Below are 16769 nucleotides of genomic sequence, written 5' to 3'. Positions count from 1 at the left end.
ATGCCAGCTCTTACCCAGCAGTCTTGTTTTCAGAGAAGCATTATTTTCTCTGTAGTAAGAAATGAAAATAACTTCTCCAGAGATGGCTTCAGCCAAATACTCAGTTTAAGTAGAACACAGTGGGTCGTTTTGTGACCTCTACTCTCCATGTACAGTTCCCACTGGATCCAGTCTGTCTCGAGAGCTGGACTTGGGGTAAACCTGCAGTGTCTGTACTGAGAATCAGTGCTTGGATCTGTCAGAAGAGCTCAAAGGGTGATAGAAACTCTGCTATTAAGTAAGGCCTTTAAGCCAGGGATGACAGTCAGTGTGTCTTGAAAGAAGCTGAGCTTCAAAAAAAAATGTGGTGTAAGAACTGTGGGTTGAGAGAGAACTTGATCCAGTGAAGCTGATTAAATGTGGTGCACTGTAGATAGTGGTTTCCTGACATCAGAATTTCTTTCCAAGACTCTAAAAATCAAATGCTACTGATAATATATGGGGATATAAATCATTATGAAAAACTTTGGTATCTCACGGAGCAGCATTTCTAAAAGGTAAGCAGAGAGTTGCTGTATATAGATCTACCATCAAAAACCCTATTAACATATAATCTCACTTCCAGGCTCCCTAATGGAAATTGTAGGCTATAAGGGTAAAGCAACAGTTTGGAGATAAACACAGGCGTTATTATACCCACTTTTATTTTGCATATACTGTATTTTAATTTGCTAAGACACATTTGCTATACGTTTTTGTTGCAAAACCAAACCCTACATAAGCTTCTGACATAATTCTCTATGCTTTTTCCCACCCTTCAATATTTTCCTGCCTACAGCTGTTAGGAGACTCCAGGAGCAAGGTACTAGTGCTTTCTTGACTTTTTATTTCTACTTTCCAACTTTACCCACCCTGTTGCTAACACCCATGATACTGCATTTGTGTTAATTTCCACACTTCAAACCTGCAGTCCTAGTGGAAGCAAAACTGCTAGCTTCACAAGTCCAAGAGCTGCAGGGCTTCATGCTGGAGGGAATTCTGTAGCAAACACTTTAGAATATAGACTCTCGTTTATCTGATATATATCAGTCCTGTTCTGTTAAGGTTCATATAAGATTTTGTTATGTAGTATAGCACACAATTTGTTTTGCTACTATAATATTTTAATATCTCTTCTATAAGAATCGAGGTTGTCAAAGATGGTACCTAAGGGAATCAGGTCCTCTAATGCCATGCTATGGAAATGAGTGTGATTTGAGTACTCAGCTCCCATAGCAGCCTCTGGAAAAGTCCTAGCCCAGACTAACGGAGAAATTGTCATCTCCTGTATCCCAGTGCATTTCTAGAGCCACTTTATTATCAATATCAAAGTGACTGTGCATGTCAGCACAGATTATTTCATCTCTTCATTTTTTTCTTGAAGTAGAGTTTGTATCGTCATAGAGTCTGTAACAGTGGAACTGACTGTTATTGACACTAAAACAACATATGATTACCAGTAGCTAATTTCACTGGGCATAAATATCTAGCTTTCATGCTGGGGAAGGCAAGCCCTGCTCCCCTTAGTCACTTGAATAGTCTCATTGAAATCAGTGGGATCTGTCTTGCTCTACTGTGAAAGGTAAGCAGGCAGTGCTTGGTGATGTCTGTAAAACACATCACTGTAGCAATAATGAATAGTCTTTGTTTTAGTGATTATGGATAGAATGTATTTCTTTTGGCACTGATGTAACTATATATAACTTACTAAGTCTGAATTTCCCCATTTCCAGAAAAAAACAGTGAGAAGAAGATATGAACCCTATGGGATGTACTCCGATGATGATGCTAACAGTGATGCATCAAGCGCTTGCTCAGAGCGCTCCTATGGTTCCAGAAATGGGGGCATTCCACACTACCTGCGGCAGACTGAAGATGTGGCTGAGGTTCTGAACCACTGTGCCAGCTCCAACTGGTCTGAAAGGAAAGAGGGGCTCATAGGTCTTCAGAACTTACTGAAAAGTCAGCGGACACTGAGGTGACCTTGATTTTGTAATTCAGCCATTCATGAAAGATGGCTATAGTCAGATGTCAGTAATATGTACCTGCCTTATGGAGACAGATAGTATCTTTCACAGCTATGAAGGCTTTGTCACCACAATTTGGAACTTTTGGAAAAAGTTCTGCTATGTCATCAGTGTAATTTGTGTTAAATTTGTAGCAGTAATGTAGAAAGGACTCAGTTAAGCATGCTGTCTTCTCTTAGCCTTCCTCTGTTTCGTGAAGGCTTCCAGTGGTAGGTGCTTGTTGCAGCACAGTGACATTTCCCACAATGATGGTATTGTAAAAGCAGTACCACCCTTTGAATGCATTTACATTAGTCTGAACCTTCAGTTTTTCTCCCAGCAATTCAGTTGGTAAAGCGAACACTCACTGCATTTACTCTAAAATGTGTGTGTGTGTGTTTCAAAGCTGAGATCAGACAATGCTTATGGTGGGTATACTTTGACTCCTTATGAAGTCTGTCAGATGTAATTACAGATATTACTTATAACTCTTGAAAGATCTTAGATATTTGAGGCTTCCGTAAGTGGTGTAGTTTGTAGAGAGAAATTTCTTAGGGCAGTGAAATAGGTGTACTCTTAAAATTTGCTTGTGGTAGGAGAGAGACCTTTTTCCTTTGTTGAAAGACACATAAACCCTTCCAACACCTTTGGCATGTCACACACTACAGCAGATCTTTGAACTGCCCAGTAGTTATATGGAAACTTTGTATGGCCACAGCTGGCTCTCAGGCCATAGGTTTTTGCCCTTAGTTTATGGTGAAAGTGTTTGGAAACAAGTTGATTATCTTTTGACTCCTTTGAAGATAACATTCACAAAGAGCTCTGACACTTTATTTTCCTGTTATGAATATGGTGTACTTAGATTATGACCAAGTTTATAAGTGGTGGTTGTATGGTTTATAGATACCTACTTGGATTTACACAATTCTTTCCATTTTAAAAGGCCTTTACACTGGCTGAAAATACTTGATGGCTCATGTTAACAGGCTGAAGGAAATGTATGGAGAGCAGGCCTGGAAAGGTTATTCTTTTGCTATCATAAAAATATTCTAGAACTTTACATGACATGGTATAGTCCTTAAGTGGGAAGTGCTACAGGTTTTTAATATGGGTAGTTAGACTCCCTACATCAGAGAAGCTTTTTAATGTTGTCTATTTATGAGTCTTTTAAAGATGCTTCCTTCATGTGTGCTGCCTCTTTTTTTTTCTCCCCTCCCCCCCCCCCTTTTCTTTGTTTTGAACTGTCTGGAGAAAGCTGGCACCTCATATGGTTGGGTGAGACTTTGATTTTCCCACAAAGGTGTGTGAGAATTTATAACAAAGGGTTTGAGTGCTGCTTTTCCAAGAGAGGAAATGCTGAGAAGTATGGGTGATGGGCTGTTTATCCAGATCTGTAGCTCTTAGCAGAAATGCTGGTAGAATTGTTTTCAACCCTGCTGGCTGCACTGTTTAAACTATACTGCTGTCACTAGTCCCTCAAGCTTGCAAGTTTTCGTAGCTTTGATTCTGAATAGTTTATAAACCTGTCCCAGAAACTACACCTCTGCAGGGTTATTTTTTAATTTGAAACTGGTTTTAGTTCTCTAGATTATATTTCATTTTGGTTTGCCTTTGGTCTGCTTCCTCCTTGGTTCAGGGTTGATCTGGTGCCTGTTCTAATGATTAGATTTTATCATCCTGTTTGTTCCCACGGCATCTTGCAGATCATCATCAAGGTCATTAGTCCAAGGGGCAAGTCTGTCTTCTAAATAAACCCGATATCTTCTGTTGTGGTATAACAAGTTTTATAAAAGGCAGAGATGTGGCTAGGTTTCCTTTCGTGCTCTGAACTGAAAGATGGTTGATCTTACATTACCTGGGATTTGCATATCCAGAAAGATGTGCATGCAGAGTGGTGTGGCGCTTACCTACCCTTTTTGATTCTTATAGTTTCATGTGGCCTAGTTCTCTTTAAGTGCTCCCCATAAGGTCTTCTAAATAAAACAAGGCCAACAATTCCCTTAAGGAAATGCTTTTCCACTGCCTGTTTCTGTTTAGTACTTGCATTGTTACCTTGGGTCCTTCAGCTTTTAAAGAGACACACTTAAACTTGCTCAATCATGTAACCTGTGCCCAGAAAGAAAATTCATTAGTATAATAACTAAGGGTTTGTTCAGAGAGCTGCAATTCAAGGGAGCACTGTTGTAATTTTGGGACTGTGCAGTCTCACCCTGAATGAAGTTGACAGCTTCCTGTGACGTTGTTACAAAGACTTTCCTTTACGTCAAGCCATTTGGTTTGTCCCCTTTTAAAATTTGGTTGGCCTTTAATGCATAAGATTTTTTTTTGAAAAATGTCTTGTATTACTTATAAACAAGTTAAGGTAAAAGAAGCTGTAGACTAATTGCATATTCTGGTCTGTTATTTGAAGCTTATTTTGAGAGAGGGAGAGATATGTTGGTGGACTGTAGAACTAATGTCTTTCTGGAAAGAGAGTACCTGTAGTTAAGACCTGAATGGTTGTTTTCTGAGTAATCCACGTGCATTTCAATAGCTGCTCTGGTTTCATAGTAATGGTAGAAAATATCTAATTGCATACATAGTAAGCAGGAAACGTTACCTAACTGAGTTTGTGTGCACAGTAAACAAACAAAATTTCTGCATTCTTTGGCAGTTTGCCTTGCAGGAAAACTAAGACTTGTATTTTCAATACATTGTAAATAAGAGCTTTGGAATCAAACGGTTCTGCATTTGACTCAAACTCAGTATCTTATGAAAGGGACTCTTACATCATTCTTCTTGCCTGTGGCATAAAAAGAGTGTTACTGACACCGAATAATCTTACTAATAGGAACCTGGATTGTGCTTTGATTTAATTATCTTCTGATCTACTAGGTTTCCCACTTGTTAATCTGTTTTGTATTTCTGTATATTTGTCTACTTCATGTGCCTGCTGTCAGACTTCGGAGTCAGTTCTGATATTTGTTAATATTGTGTGATTCTTGACTGATGTTACTGAAGCGACTGAAAATTTAGACCAAAATATTTATGATTAGTATATACCCAAACAGCATGAAAGTTCTGATTTTACTTGAAAATTTGAATTCCTTGACACAAGAGACTTGAGAAACCTTGGCTGCAAAAGATCCATGTTTCAGTGAGTCAGTGACCTTAAAAAAAGGCAGAAAATAAATACTTCCCAAATGCACGCATTTCAAGTTGTAATTTGCACTCCAGAACATGGGAATAGGTTAAAGTAGGAGAAAATACAAGTGTCTGGCTTATGATTAAAAAAAAATTAAATGTATTAGATTTCTTAATATAAGACTGGTTATCCCAGCAGTTAAACTGGAATGCCAGTTAAGGCTTTGCCTAGATACAGTTTTTGAAAGTGTGACTTAAGTATCATTAAATAAAGAAGGTTAGATCTTTCAACTGTTAGTATTTATCATTTTTTTTCTGCAACTAAAGCTTTATCATTAATACTGTGTTCTATTTATTTCAGCCGAGTTGAGTTGAAAAGGCTATGTGAAATATTTACTCGCATGTTTGCTGACCCTCACAGCAAGGTAAGATCACAAAGATTTGGCTTTTTCTCTTACGTTACCGTGTGTGCACATTTGACACTGTTCCAAGATGAGTGGTCCATATTTCTATAACTGTGATCTGCTGGGGAAGTGGATGTTTATAGGTCTCCTTAATTTTTATGTTTTACAATGAGGGGATGTGTCTCAGTCTCTCATGTTGCTAGGAACTGGTTACTGCTTGCTTCCTGAGGAGCAGCTCTCCCATGTCAGCTCCCGGAGTGAGAAGTTCAGTTTTACCTGTAGTTCTCTAGAGAGTGTCTTGGTAATACACACCAAGATTGAGGTCTGTGAAGGTAATAAACTGGAGTTCAGCATCACGATCACTGGGGTTTGTATATTGTGTACGCCTGGGAGCAGTATGGGGTCTCACCAAGATACTGTTCTGGATCTCGTAATTAAAGTCCTTAATATAGCTATTTTGCCTTCTTTATAGAACTGACCTTTGAAGTTAAAGGCCAGTGCATAAATATACAAACATCTCTTAAAAAGCAGCAGGGTAGGGAATAGGGATGTTGGACCCACAGACACATTCAGACCCAGTGGCCTTCTGTCAGCAGATAAGTGAGAGCAGGGAGAGGGGAAAAGAGAGTTTCACGCCCTGTCCTGAGGAGGTTTGCTGCTTGAAGGCAGTCAGTAGTGGCTGAGTAAAAACATCTGCTGTTAGGTTAAATACAGTTTGAGAGAGCATAAGTTGTACAAATATTTGTATTTCAAACTACTTGGTAAGCCAGTTTAAATAACCAGTTGACGGTGGAAATGCCATGGACAGGCACCAGTTGCCTGTCACAGGAAGGTCTTGCTCCAACTGTGAATTTTTGGCCATAGTCCCGATCAGCTGTCCCACAGGCCTTGCTGATTGTGGCAGTTCCTACCTTGTAAGGCCTTAATGTTTTGGTTCTCAAAGGTTCAGTTTGTGTTGTGGAAAGGGTGAAGGTGTGGATCTTTGCAAAATAGTTCCAATTCCTGTGTAAGGTGGGGGTTTATTACACACTGGACTCAAAGTTGTGTCCTTTGCGGTGATCTGTCACCTGCATTGCTTCTGTAGAATTATTGCTACAAACATATTAGTTGTGGTGTTAAACATACCCAGATTTTTACATATAAGCATATATAAATGTTACTTTCATGACTGAGACTGGATCTAATACAAGGTATATAATGTTTTAAGAAACTCTGAGAAGGGATTCAAGAAAATGTAAACTTCCAGTGAATGCATCCTTTATCTGTTTGCAAACTGCATCTGGACAACTAGCCTTGATCACTATGTGTGCTAACGAGTGGTTTGTTTTGTTGCATGGCCTGCTTTGCCGTGGAATTCACAACAGAGAGTAAGTGTATTCTACCCCCTTCCTTCATTTGTTTCATGTGGTATTTTAATACGACACGTTTTAGACGTGTCTTGTCTTATTTTTGCTTTTTTTTTTTCATTTTTTTTTCCCCAGCCATATAGTCACTAAAATCATTCATTCATGGAATTGTCTATAACAAAATCATCCTGAAACCCAGCCCTCCCCTTGATTATTTTTATTTAAAGCACTGTGTTCCTTTTTGTGACACCTGTTTTGTTTATAGGTCTTTAGCATGTTTCTGGAAACCCTGGTTGATTTCATCATCATTCATAAAGATGACTTGCAGGATTGGCTTTTTGTTCTCCTGACACAGTTGCTAAAGAAAATGGGAGCAGATTTGCTGGGGTCTGTGCAGGCGAAAGTTCAAAAAGCTCTGGATGTCACCAGGTAGAGTATTAGATGGCAAATACTATGGAGGTTTTTGCAGGATTACAGAAGGGCATCTGATGAACGTTTTAGAAACACAGTAGTGCTGTATGTTTTGAGGGCTTAATCTTGATGAATACCAGAATAAAGGAGACCAAAGTTATGTACAGTATTCCAGGCATTGAATTAGAAAGGCCTGTCTCTTTTCTAAATAGGTAACTGTAAAGCATAACATTTAAAACTGATATTGCTAATTTGTGGTTTGTTTTGATGTGCATGTGCTTAGATATCAATTTTGGTTTTGATTGATGGAGGAGAATATTTGCACTATTCATATTTACCAGAAAGTTCAGAGCATCTTTCATACTGTTCAAACAGCAAGTAAGGGTAATGTCAGGATAAGACCTTGAACGCTGCTTCAATGTGCACACCAATTATGTAGTCAGTGTCCTTTCTAAGGATGTCCAGCACAGGACACTGTTACAATAAAGTTCAGCTAATCCTGGAAACAGGATAATTTAAAAAAAAAAAAAAAAGTAATCCAGGGGAAAATATGATAGAGTAGGAAAATAGAGGAGAGCAATCAAAACTAGGTATGAATTCTGAGGACAGGATAAACACCAGGCTGCTACTAGAGATAAGGGAACAAAGCACAGCCTGAAATGAAGATGGAATGGACAGATGTGCCAAAAGCTGGGTAAGTGTACAGAGGGTAGATAAAGTAACGGTGTATGAAGGTATTTATTTAGCAGTCTTCTCCGGTATTCAGTCAGTAATCAGCTAATCCTTAGACTTGGAGTTTCTCCGGTTGATAGAAAGTTAAAGAGAAAATTATTAAAGGTGTTGAAATCTGTTGTGCAAACTTTAACGTATAGAGTTAATTTAGTCCTGAAAATTTATGTTGCATTACATTTTTGCCTTTTTTTTTTTCTTTGACAGGGATTCTTTTCCATTTGATCAACAATTTAACATTTTGATGAGGTTTATTGTAGATCAGACCCAAACACCAAACCTGAAGGTCAGTATCAGAAAAGCCTTTTCAATAAAGCATCAAGAAGGTTGTCTAAGCTTGCCATGTCAGGCATATCATAAAGCATAGAATTCATGTTATGATGACTAATTGTAAGTACCTGCATGATGCAGAAGTTGTATTGGTACTTAACTCCTTCTCCATTTTAATAAATCTAAGTATCTTTAAAATAGGACCGTGTAAGAGCTGGGCTTTCAGCACACTGAGACGTATTTAAGTTTGGATACAGAAGATTCCTCTTCACCCTGGTCTTGGTGGGAATAAAACCTGGCTGTGCAGGACAGAAGGACCAGGTTGTCTGAATGGCTGGACCCTAGGCACACCTTCACAAGTGCTTGATGCACAGATCAGACATAACACTTGCAGGGTTTGGAGGAAAAAAACATCAGAGCTTTCTGTTACTGAATCCTCCCAAAGGGATATTGTTTTGCAGACTGTTTTTCAGGAGGTTGCTATGTCAAGACTATAGGAAGACTATAAACTCTAGAAATCACACGCATTTATCTTCCAAGGACAGGAATGTACAGGATACCAAATGACTCCTGTTCTTTAATCTTTGAAATTTTGGATCTTTTGGGACTCTGTCATGTATTTGGTTAATACCAGAAGCTATGGTTTGGCATCTGGAACAGTAATCACTGGTGAAACCAGCATGGTAGGGTACTGATTTGTTTACACAAATACACAAGTAGACATACGTATTTCAAGCCAGTTCTTGTATACTGTTCCAGGCTCTTACTACACAAAATTTATCCTGTGTAGAAAATTGCTTTTAATTTTTAAGCACACGACACAAAGACATGTCACAGGGCTATTTTGATTTTTTTTCCTCGTGACATAAGTCTTGTCAATCTGTAGTAGTATCTGTTTATTGTGGGATAAATCCATCTCTGCCAGCTTCTGAGCCTAACCAAGTCCCTTTTCACTTCTCAGGTGAAAGTTGCTATCCTGAAGTATATTGAGTCCTTGGCAAGACAGATGGATCCAACAGACTTTGTGAACTCTAGTGAGACAAGACTTGCTGTATCTAGAATTATAACTTGGACAACAGAACCAAAGAGCTCAGACGTGAGAAAGGTAAGCCAGGGTGATGAAGTATTCACAGTAATTACTGTTGTTCAAAAAAAAAGTAAGAAAAGGAAAATAACACAACAAAAAATGGTCATAAAGGTAATGAAAAATTCAGTTACTAGATTCTGTTCTTAAGAAATTGATTTTACATACCTTACTGTCCAAGACAAATTGCCGATTCATTAAAACACATTTCTGAAGCATGACTTCGTATATTTTTTTCTAGTAGGTACTTAATTGTGTGACTTTACTAATACTGTGTAAAAAGAGGTACAGTTTGAAAATGTACTTTTTCTTGAGCAGTCTGGAAATTTCTCAAGGTTTTTGTTTATTTAGGTGAAGGCTCTGTGCTTTGTAGACTGAATGAAATCTAGCACAACTTCTGTGTTATTATATTGTTGAAAGAAAGTAAACAAATCAGTAAGCTGCCAGGGACTCTCAGCTTTTTTCTTTTAAGAGCTGTATGTTTATCTCAACCTGGAAAAAACTGACACATTTAGGTCAGGCCTGGGTTATACAGTTACGTTGTTCTTTATCTTGCTGTAGATGCAAGTGTCAGGCAAGCTAAAATGGGCCAGGTGGTGATACTCATCTTTCCCAAGAGAAAAGCGAGACTTAAGTTCTATGTACCTGGCATCTATAACACAATTTAAAACCACCTTCTCTTCTCAGTCCAGATGTAGAAATAAATTCTGGTAAGAGTTAAAGACTTGGAGATGTACTTGGATTAAAAAAGAAACAAACACCACCACCACAAAAAAAAAACCAACAACAAAAAGCCCACCCAAAATAACCTAAACAAACATTTAAGCATTCCAGAATGTAAAAATTGCCTGCATTTTTTCACTCTACATGCACTTAAAATGTTGAATTAACGGTAGAATGACAGATTATGACTTCGGAAATAAGAAATCTATTTTTAGTGATTATTTGATTTCTGATGAAAAGATCATTAGGGATCAAAGGTGCTGGAACTGCAGCATTACCTGATAGCTGACACGAAGTTTCAAAGAAGCTTTTTGGGTTCATGCTGCTTTCTCACATACAGCTGATTGATTCTAGAGAAAAATGTCTCATGCTCTTCTATGAAGATTTTCTGCAGGGATTATTCACACCAATGTGACTGAAATTTGCTTCTGCAAGATAGTCAGCCTCAGAAAAAGAAAGGTTGTTTTAAATCTTGGACTTAGATCTGGAATGTGCCTTTCCATTTTGATGCCTCCATGAATAAAGCCAGAAAGAATTAAACAGTCAAAGAAGCCGCTTCTCTATTACAGCTCAAGTAAACCTCAAGCAGTATACTGTGCTCATGGTCTGCGAGAGGGAGTTGTAATTAATTTAAGTAGAATTATGCATTGAAAAGCAAAATCACTGCCTATTGCTCAGTGAAGAAATCTTCCACCATTAGGGGTCATCATTGCTGCATACAAAATTGAGTGCAGAGTATCTGCAGAGCTGAAAAAATCGGCTGTTCACTGTGGGATGTGAGGAGCGCGTGTTCGCAGCAGGGTGTCCATCCTTCTATCTCTTTCAAAGACTTGCAGAACTCTGGCAAAACTTCCACCAAACTCTACCTGAGCTGAGCAGTACCCAAGCAAGTGCCTTGGGCTGACAAGAGATTACTGAATCTAAATTCTACTTATTGAACCTGCATGTGACTTGGATTTGCCACTGATGCCTGTAGCTTTCAAATAAGTTATTACAGTTAAGCCAGCTTAGGCTACTGAGAGTGAATGCCCAGGTTATCCTTATTTTATCACGCCATTGCTGTACTATGATTTTGTTAAGAACATAGTACAAACCACAGGCTTTAGAAGAAACACTGTAGAAAAGGATTTATAAGCAATCATTGGCCATTATCTCTGCCAGGACTTTAGTTAACAGACTAGTAAGTTCTTTATGTAGTAGGAAACTGGATTATCAAGGGCCAACTGAGGCAGGTGAAATCTTCTGAAGAATGCAGTTGAAAGATTGGCCTCCTTTCTTGGAGACTGTATGTAACTTGGAATAAAGTACCTTTTTTAATAGTAAGGTGTTTCATTTAAGCATCAAAAGATTCTGCCCTCATGGGTGGTGTTATGGCAGTGTTCAAGATCTGTGGTTTTTCTAAGAGCAAAGCAGACCATGCATTGTAAATGTTGTCACAGCCTAAAAATGGAGATGGCAGTTGGGGTTACAGGGGAGAGGAAGAAGAATCAGTTCGGTCTTCATATGATGAAAATACTGCAACAGGCATGTAAAAAGTGTAAAATAAAGTAATTTTTCAGTAGAATTTGGATCTGAGACCACCAGTGCAATCAACTCGGCTCCTGAAAGCTGACAAGAGCACATTTTAATTTTGGTACTGAGGAATCATTACAGGTGTAGTCTGGCCCATATATACTTCTCCAGATGGCATGGTGCAACAGTGATGCTGGTACTCAGCTACTTGTAAAGGAAGGGACTCTTTCCCCCAAGAAATGTAGCCCTGCAGCTAATGTGGTTCTCACCCAGGTTTGAGTTACTGAATGCTACCTTTAATGTAGCATTCAGTAACTCATTTAATTTAAGTAGCATCTGTGTGTGTGATGGTCATGCTGTTCTGTCTGTATTTTACCTTTGAGGAGATGCAGGTAAATCAAGCTTTCTCATGCTGATGGAGAAGTATGTAAACAACCTTTGTCAGTGGGGAAAGCATGTGGCTGCTGCATAGCAATTAGTCAGTCTGATCCTATGGTAGCAATCAAAGGATCTGTTCAAGAAATGGGTTATATTTTCAGTCAGTACCAAAATTATCTTTTTATTAGTGATCATCTGTCCAATACTACTATTCACTGTGTGTGATGGTGATGAAGGGCCCAGACCCATAGTGTTAAGAAACTTGAGAGAAATAGAACAAAAAGTGGCATTTAGTCCCAGAACTTTTTTCAAGCTGAATGATACAGCTTTATTAATAAAACTTGCATGTACTTTTGATGAGTACTTAAGCACACTTAACATGACACCTAGCTTGATCATAGTTTATAGCTACTGAAGTCAGAAAGAAACTTAGTCAAAGGAAATGCTGCTGGGCATAAAACAGTTTATGTTCTTCTATAGAATGACATCTGTAGCTAAACATAAGCTCCCTTATCACAAAAACATGACGTACTTTGAGGAACACGCAGTTGATATTACAGAGTGTCACTGAAAAAATGTGATTGCCTCTCAAGGCAGAAACCATTTAAGCTTCTCATAGTAGCTGTTAACTATGTATGGTCAAAATTATTGTCAAGCTTTATGTTTAAAATAGCTGATCTGCAGGGTGTTGTGGGTAAATATTTGTCTTGTTTTAAAGATTGTTAATACTTATTGGGTGTTTACCTTGCATGCAAATGAAGATTTACTTCCTGCAAGCAGTGCTAGAAAAGAGGTGAAAGACATTTGTCCTGCATACTGAACAAAAGCCATTGAGTAGGCACAGCACTGCATGGTGACCTGGGTGGGACACGGTGCCAGTGCAAGGAGAGCACCTGGTAGTAATTTCCACATACATGGATGGCTCGATGCTTTTTGCCCAAGCAGAACATATCAATGGGGAGGGCACAAATCAGGTTTTCAGATAACTGAGTTCTAATTTTGAGTGCAGTAGCATCTAACCTTGTGCAGTGTACTCAGGTTTCCTCTGCCTTGGTTTATTTCTCTCTGTAACAGGGTATTCAGTCTAATTTTTCCCTGGAAAATGGTTGATTTGATGAAATCATTTTACAAAAGCCAGTTAATTACTGAAAAGTAATTCAGTGGCAATGCAAATACTGTAAAGACTGGTCTGAGGACAATAGGCCAGTAACTTCACCATGCTATCACTAATATTGCCAACAAAATTATTGTGCAATCCTTACATAGGTAAAGTGCTTATTGAATTTGGATGACAGACTTGGGCTCTGTGTGGGAAAATACTTTGATCTTGGAAAAGAGCCATCAGCTTGAGAATGGAAATTAGAATGAGGCTTCTGATTTGGCTCTGGTCAAAGCCTCTTGTCCAAGGCTCAGGTGAATGGAAACTTTTATTAAACATGAGTACTCAGCATTTGAGGGGTTGGAATCGTCTGTTGAGGGCACACAGGATCTTAACATTTAAGATCAGCTTGTACAAGCTGAAGGGGAACAAGGCCTCCTGAGCTGAAGAGCCAGTGACATTGCCTGTTATCCTGTTAATCAGCCAAGCCCTGATCTTAACGGTAAATAACAAGACCTGTATTGCCTGATTGTCATCTGGACTGCTAATCTCAGGGAAGAAGAAATTTCTCCTTTGTGCCAGATATCCTCACTGTCTTCTCTGTCAATGAAATATTCTTGCAGTATTCTCTTACAAACCACATTATGGGCAGCCTTGTGTCATGTGTACATTATGTTCTGCCTTACACTTGTGTAGCTGGGAAAACTTTTTCTTTCAACTGTCCCACTCATTACTGAATTTGGTCAAGCTGCCCTTGAGTACAGACAGTGGATGGGACTTGATAGGAAACTGGAACCATTGCAGTGAATCAAAAAGCCCAGGAGAATGCTTATGTTGCTGTCATTTGCATGAAGTTCCCCTCAGAATTCCTAGGGCTATGGCCCTTTCTGGATTGCCACCACTGGTTTGCAGGTGAAGTCTAGTGGTATCCAAATCAAAAAAGTTTGGGATCAGATATTTTCCTAAAACTGATTGAGAAATTGATTCTGAATTACACTAGAAGATGAGGAAGAAAGAGATAAGAAAGCTGCAGATTAACAATTCTTCATGTGCTCAAACAGCCAACTAAGATGTATTTGCTACTTTAACTAGTAGTCCTAGATGACATTTATTGAGAAATATTGATGATGTCACTTTTATAAGGAAATTGGATCTATCAATAAAGCCCAGAGCAAATTTGGGTAAAATATTGCTGTGATGTCTGTAGGAAGGAGCAGTGATAGACAGGAAAGCAAACACTTCAGAGGAAATGAAATTGGGCTCCTTTGCAGTGTGATGCCATGAGACCTCTCAAATCTCTCCTGGAGTTTTAATTTCCTGTCTAGCATCAGGCTGGTTTGAGCAACTCTGGGACAGATGCTTTGCTGTAAAAGCACTCCCAAAGATTCTTAGTGAGCTGAATGGCATTGTTCGTCTTCACTGGTGTTGGACAATAAACACTGTTGGTCACAGCCTGCTACAGCAGCAGTGGCAAAGAGGATGTTTGCAGAAATGCTTTTGAATGTCAAATTGTTTTAATCCCTCCCAGCTGCAGGCCTTTGCCTTTCTGGTTCAGAGGTTTCTCTAGCACTCTTGCAATATTCCTACAGCAGATTTGTGTCTCATGGACTCCATGAAGAGCTAAGCTACCAGAGAACCAGGCCTTAGGTTTTCAGTTTCAGGTTTACGGAATCTTAAATAACACTATGTCTTCTATGACCTTGTATGAGGTCAGCCTTTTAGCCAAAGAATATTCCTAAATAAGTCAAACTCAGACTAAATGCACAGAGGGACTCCTTTAAACATAGTTTTAGGAAAAATAATGTAACAGATCAGAAATGGCATCTAGTGGACTTCACTGTTCACTTGATGTAATTCTGTTAGAACAAAAAGGATCTCTGTGTCCTAGCTGTGTTTCCAAAACAGTAGCCATCATTTTGTTTGTTTTGAATTTGATGCTACAGAGCTATGAGAGCCCAAATGTTTTTAGTGTATGCAGTGTGAGGAAATGGCTTTTACCCAATGTTAGCATGCAGAAAATCATCATGGTGCTAGGCTAGATTTCCTTAAAATGAATCTTTGCTCTACACATCCTTTGCATTGAAAGCAGTTTGTAATATAAGCACATTTTCTCGGTTTACTTGAAATGGTAAAAGCTAGTGCAATATAATATGAGATAAGAAATAGCTCCACAGAATGTGTATACTCATATTATGTGACTGTGTAGTATGGTTGTGTGTACGTGCCATTTATATGCACACACCCCTACAGAGGCGATGTATCTATTGAGATTAGAGGTAATACTTACATAATGCATTATGGAGCCATCCAGTAGATAGACTGTATGCTGTTTTCTCTGGACTATGATGGATAAGTCTGCCGTACTTACTCTAGCATTTTGAAAGTCCAGGTTAAAGTGCATGTTTACATTACAAACAATCTTACTTCAGTACCTTTTCTTCCTTCTTAGCTTATACGTTGGAACCTCACCCTTAGGATTCAGACTTACATTATGCTAGGGTTATAATAGAAGTTTCTCAGTTGTTAATGAAATGCAACCTTTTTTCTAGTACTTAAACCTGGTTTTGCAACAAACACTGTTTTGTAAGAAGCAAAGTTACTTAGTCTTCATCAGCTTGAGTTTTGGGGTAACATCTGGCTCTCCAGAACGTTTTTGCAGTGATTTTTGTGCCCAGGTCACAAAATAACAGCATGCATAACGAATCATAATCCATTATAGAACAGTGATCTGATGTGTGGTGAATCAGTGCTGAATATTTTTGCTGGCACTTGTTTGAGATGCCTTTGACCCATGTAATGCAACCACTCATGACTTGTAAAAACCTTTCATGATATATTAAGTGTGTGCTGTATAAAACACAATAGCAATGTGGATTTAATCTGTATATGAATTCTGTATTTAAATCTGTTAAACAAATTCTTCCTTTTCAGGATGTGGATGAAAACAGCATATTCTGATAGAAGTCTTTAGGGAAAACTGTGTGTTTAAAAACTGCTCAAGCTAACACGCTTGGGTTACGTATGAACTGATGAAGCCATTATGCTTCATATTACTGTATCAGTATTTGGATGTCCATACTTATCTGATTCTAGACCTGAAAAGGGAACAAGCAGGAGGTTTGGTCTGGTAGATAGTTTGTTGTCTTAGTTATGTTAGCCAGCTAACATTTAATTGTATGCTGGAAAGTACATTTAAATAATACTTGTTTAGAGCCTGTGGACACTCTCAGTAGCTGTGAATTAACTCGCTTAACATCAGCTACACTCATTGGAGAATTAAAGCATTGCCCTATGCCAGTGTGTGCTAATACAAGCTGCCTAATGTGTCAGTGATGCCTCTTGATCTCAGTGGATCTATATTTGATTTGCAGTTTAGTATAATTCTAGGTGACATGAGAGAGCGAGCTTCTCTGTTCCAGTGTGCCTGAAGTTGTTACACGTTTGCCTTAGACTGGACAGTGAAATGAATGATGCATACTGAATAAGATTATAGCAGCCTCCCAGTATGTAAAGGGGGCCTACAAGAAAGCTGTAGAGGTACATTTTACAAGAGCATGTAGGGATAGGACAAAGGGGAATGGTTTTAAACTGGAAGAGGGGTGGATTTAGATTAGTTATTAGGAAGAAGTTCTTTGCCGTGAAGGTGGTGAGACACTGGCATGGGTT

The 16769-nt window shown here is 38.7% G+C and overlaps 1 protein-coding gene across 4 annotated transcripts in view; it reads left to right on the top strand.

The window, feature by feature from the left end:
• CLASP1 (cytoplasmic linker associated protein 1) overlaps positions 1–16769 on the top strand; it is a 173397-nt gene that overhangs the window by 122363 nt on the left and 34265 nt on the right. For 3 of the 4 annotated variants that reach the window (XM_057430126.1, XM_057430125.1, XM_057430124.1), the window contains 6 exons: positions 818–841; positions 1752–1996; positions 5509–5572; positions 7163–7326; positions 8245–8323; positions 9269–9412. In XM_057430126.1, the coding sequence (XP_057286109.1) occupies positions 818–841; positions 1752–1996; positions 5509–5572; positions 7163–7326; positions 8245–8323; positions 9269–9412 (720 nt within the window). The remainder of the gene's footprint in view (positions 1–817; positions 842–1751; positions 1997–5508; positions 5573–7162; positions 7327–8244; positions 8324–9268; positions 9413–16769) is intronic. The other variant, XM_057430127.1, reaches the window with a different exon arrangement.

Source organism: Pezoporus wallicus, unplaced genomic scaffold (genome assembly GCF_028554395.1).
Source record: "Pezoporus wallicus isolate ANWC-B61680 ecotype Strahan unplaced genomic scaffold, APGP_CSIRO_Pwel_v1 contig_5261, whole genome shotgun sequence".
NCBI classification, from domain to species: Eukaryota; Metazoa; Chordata; class Aves; order Psittaciformes; family Psittacidae; genus Pezoporus; species Pezoporus wallicus.
The sequence above is the reverse complement of the archived record's forward strand: the minus strand, read 5'-3'. Positions and strand labels throughout refer to the sequence as shown.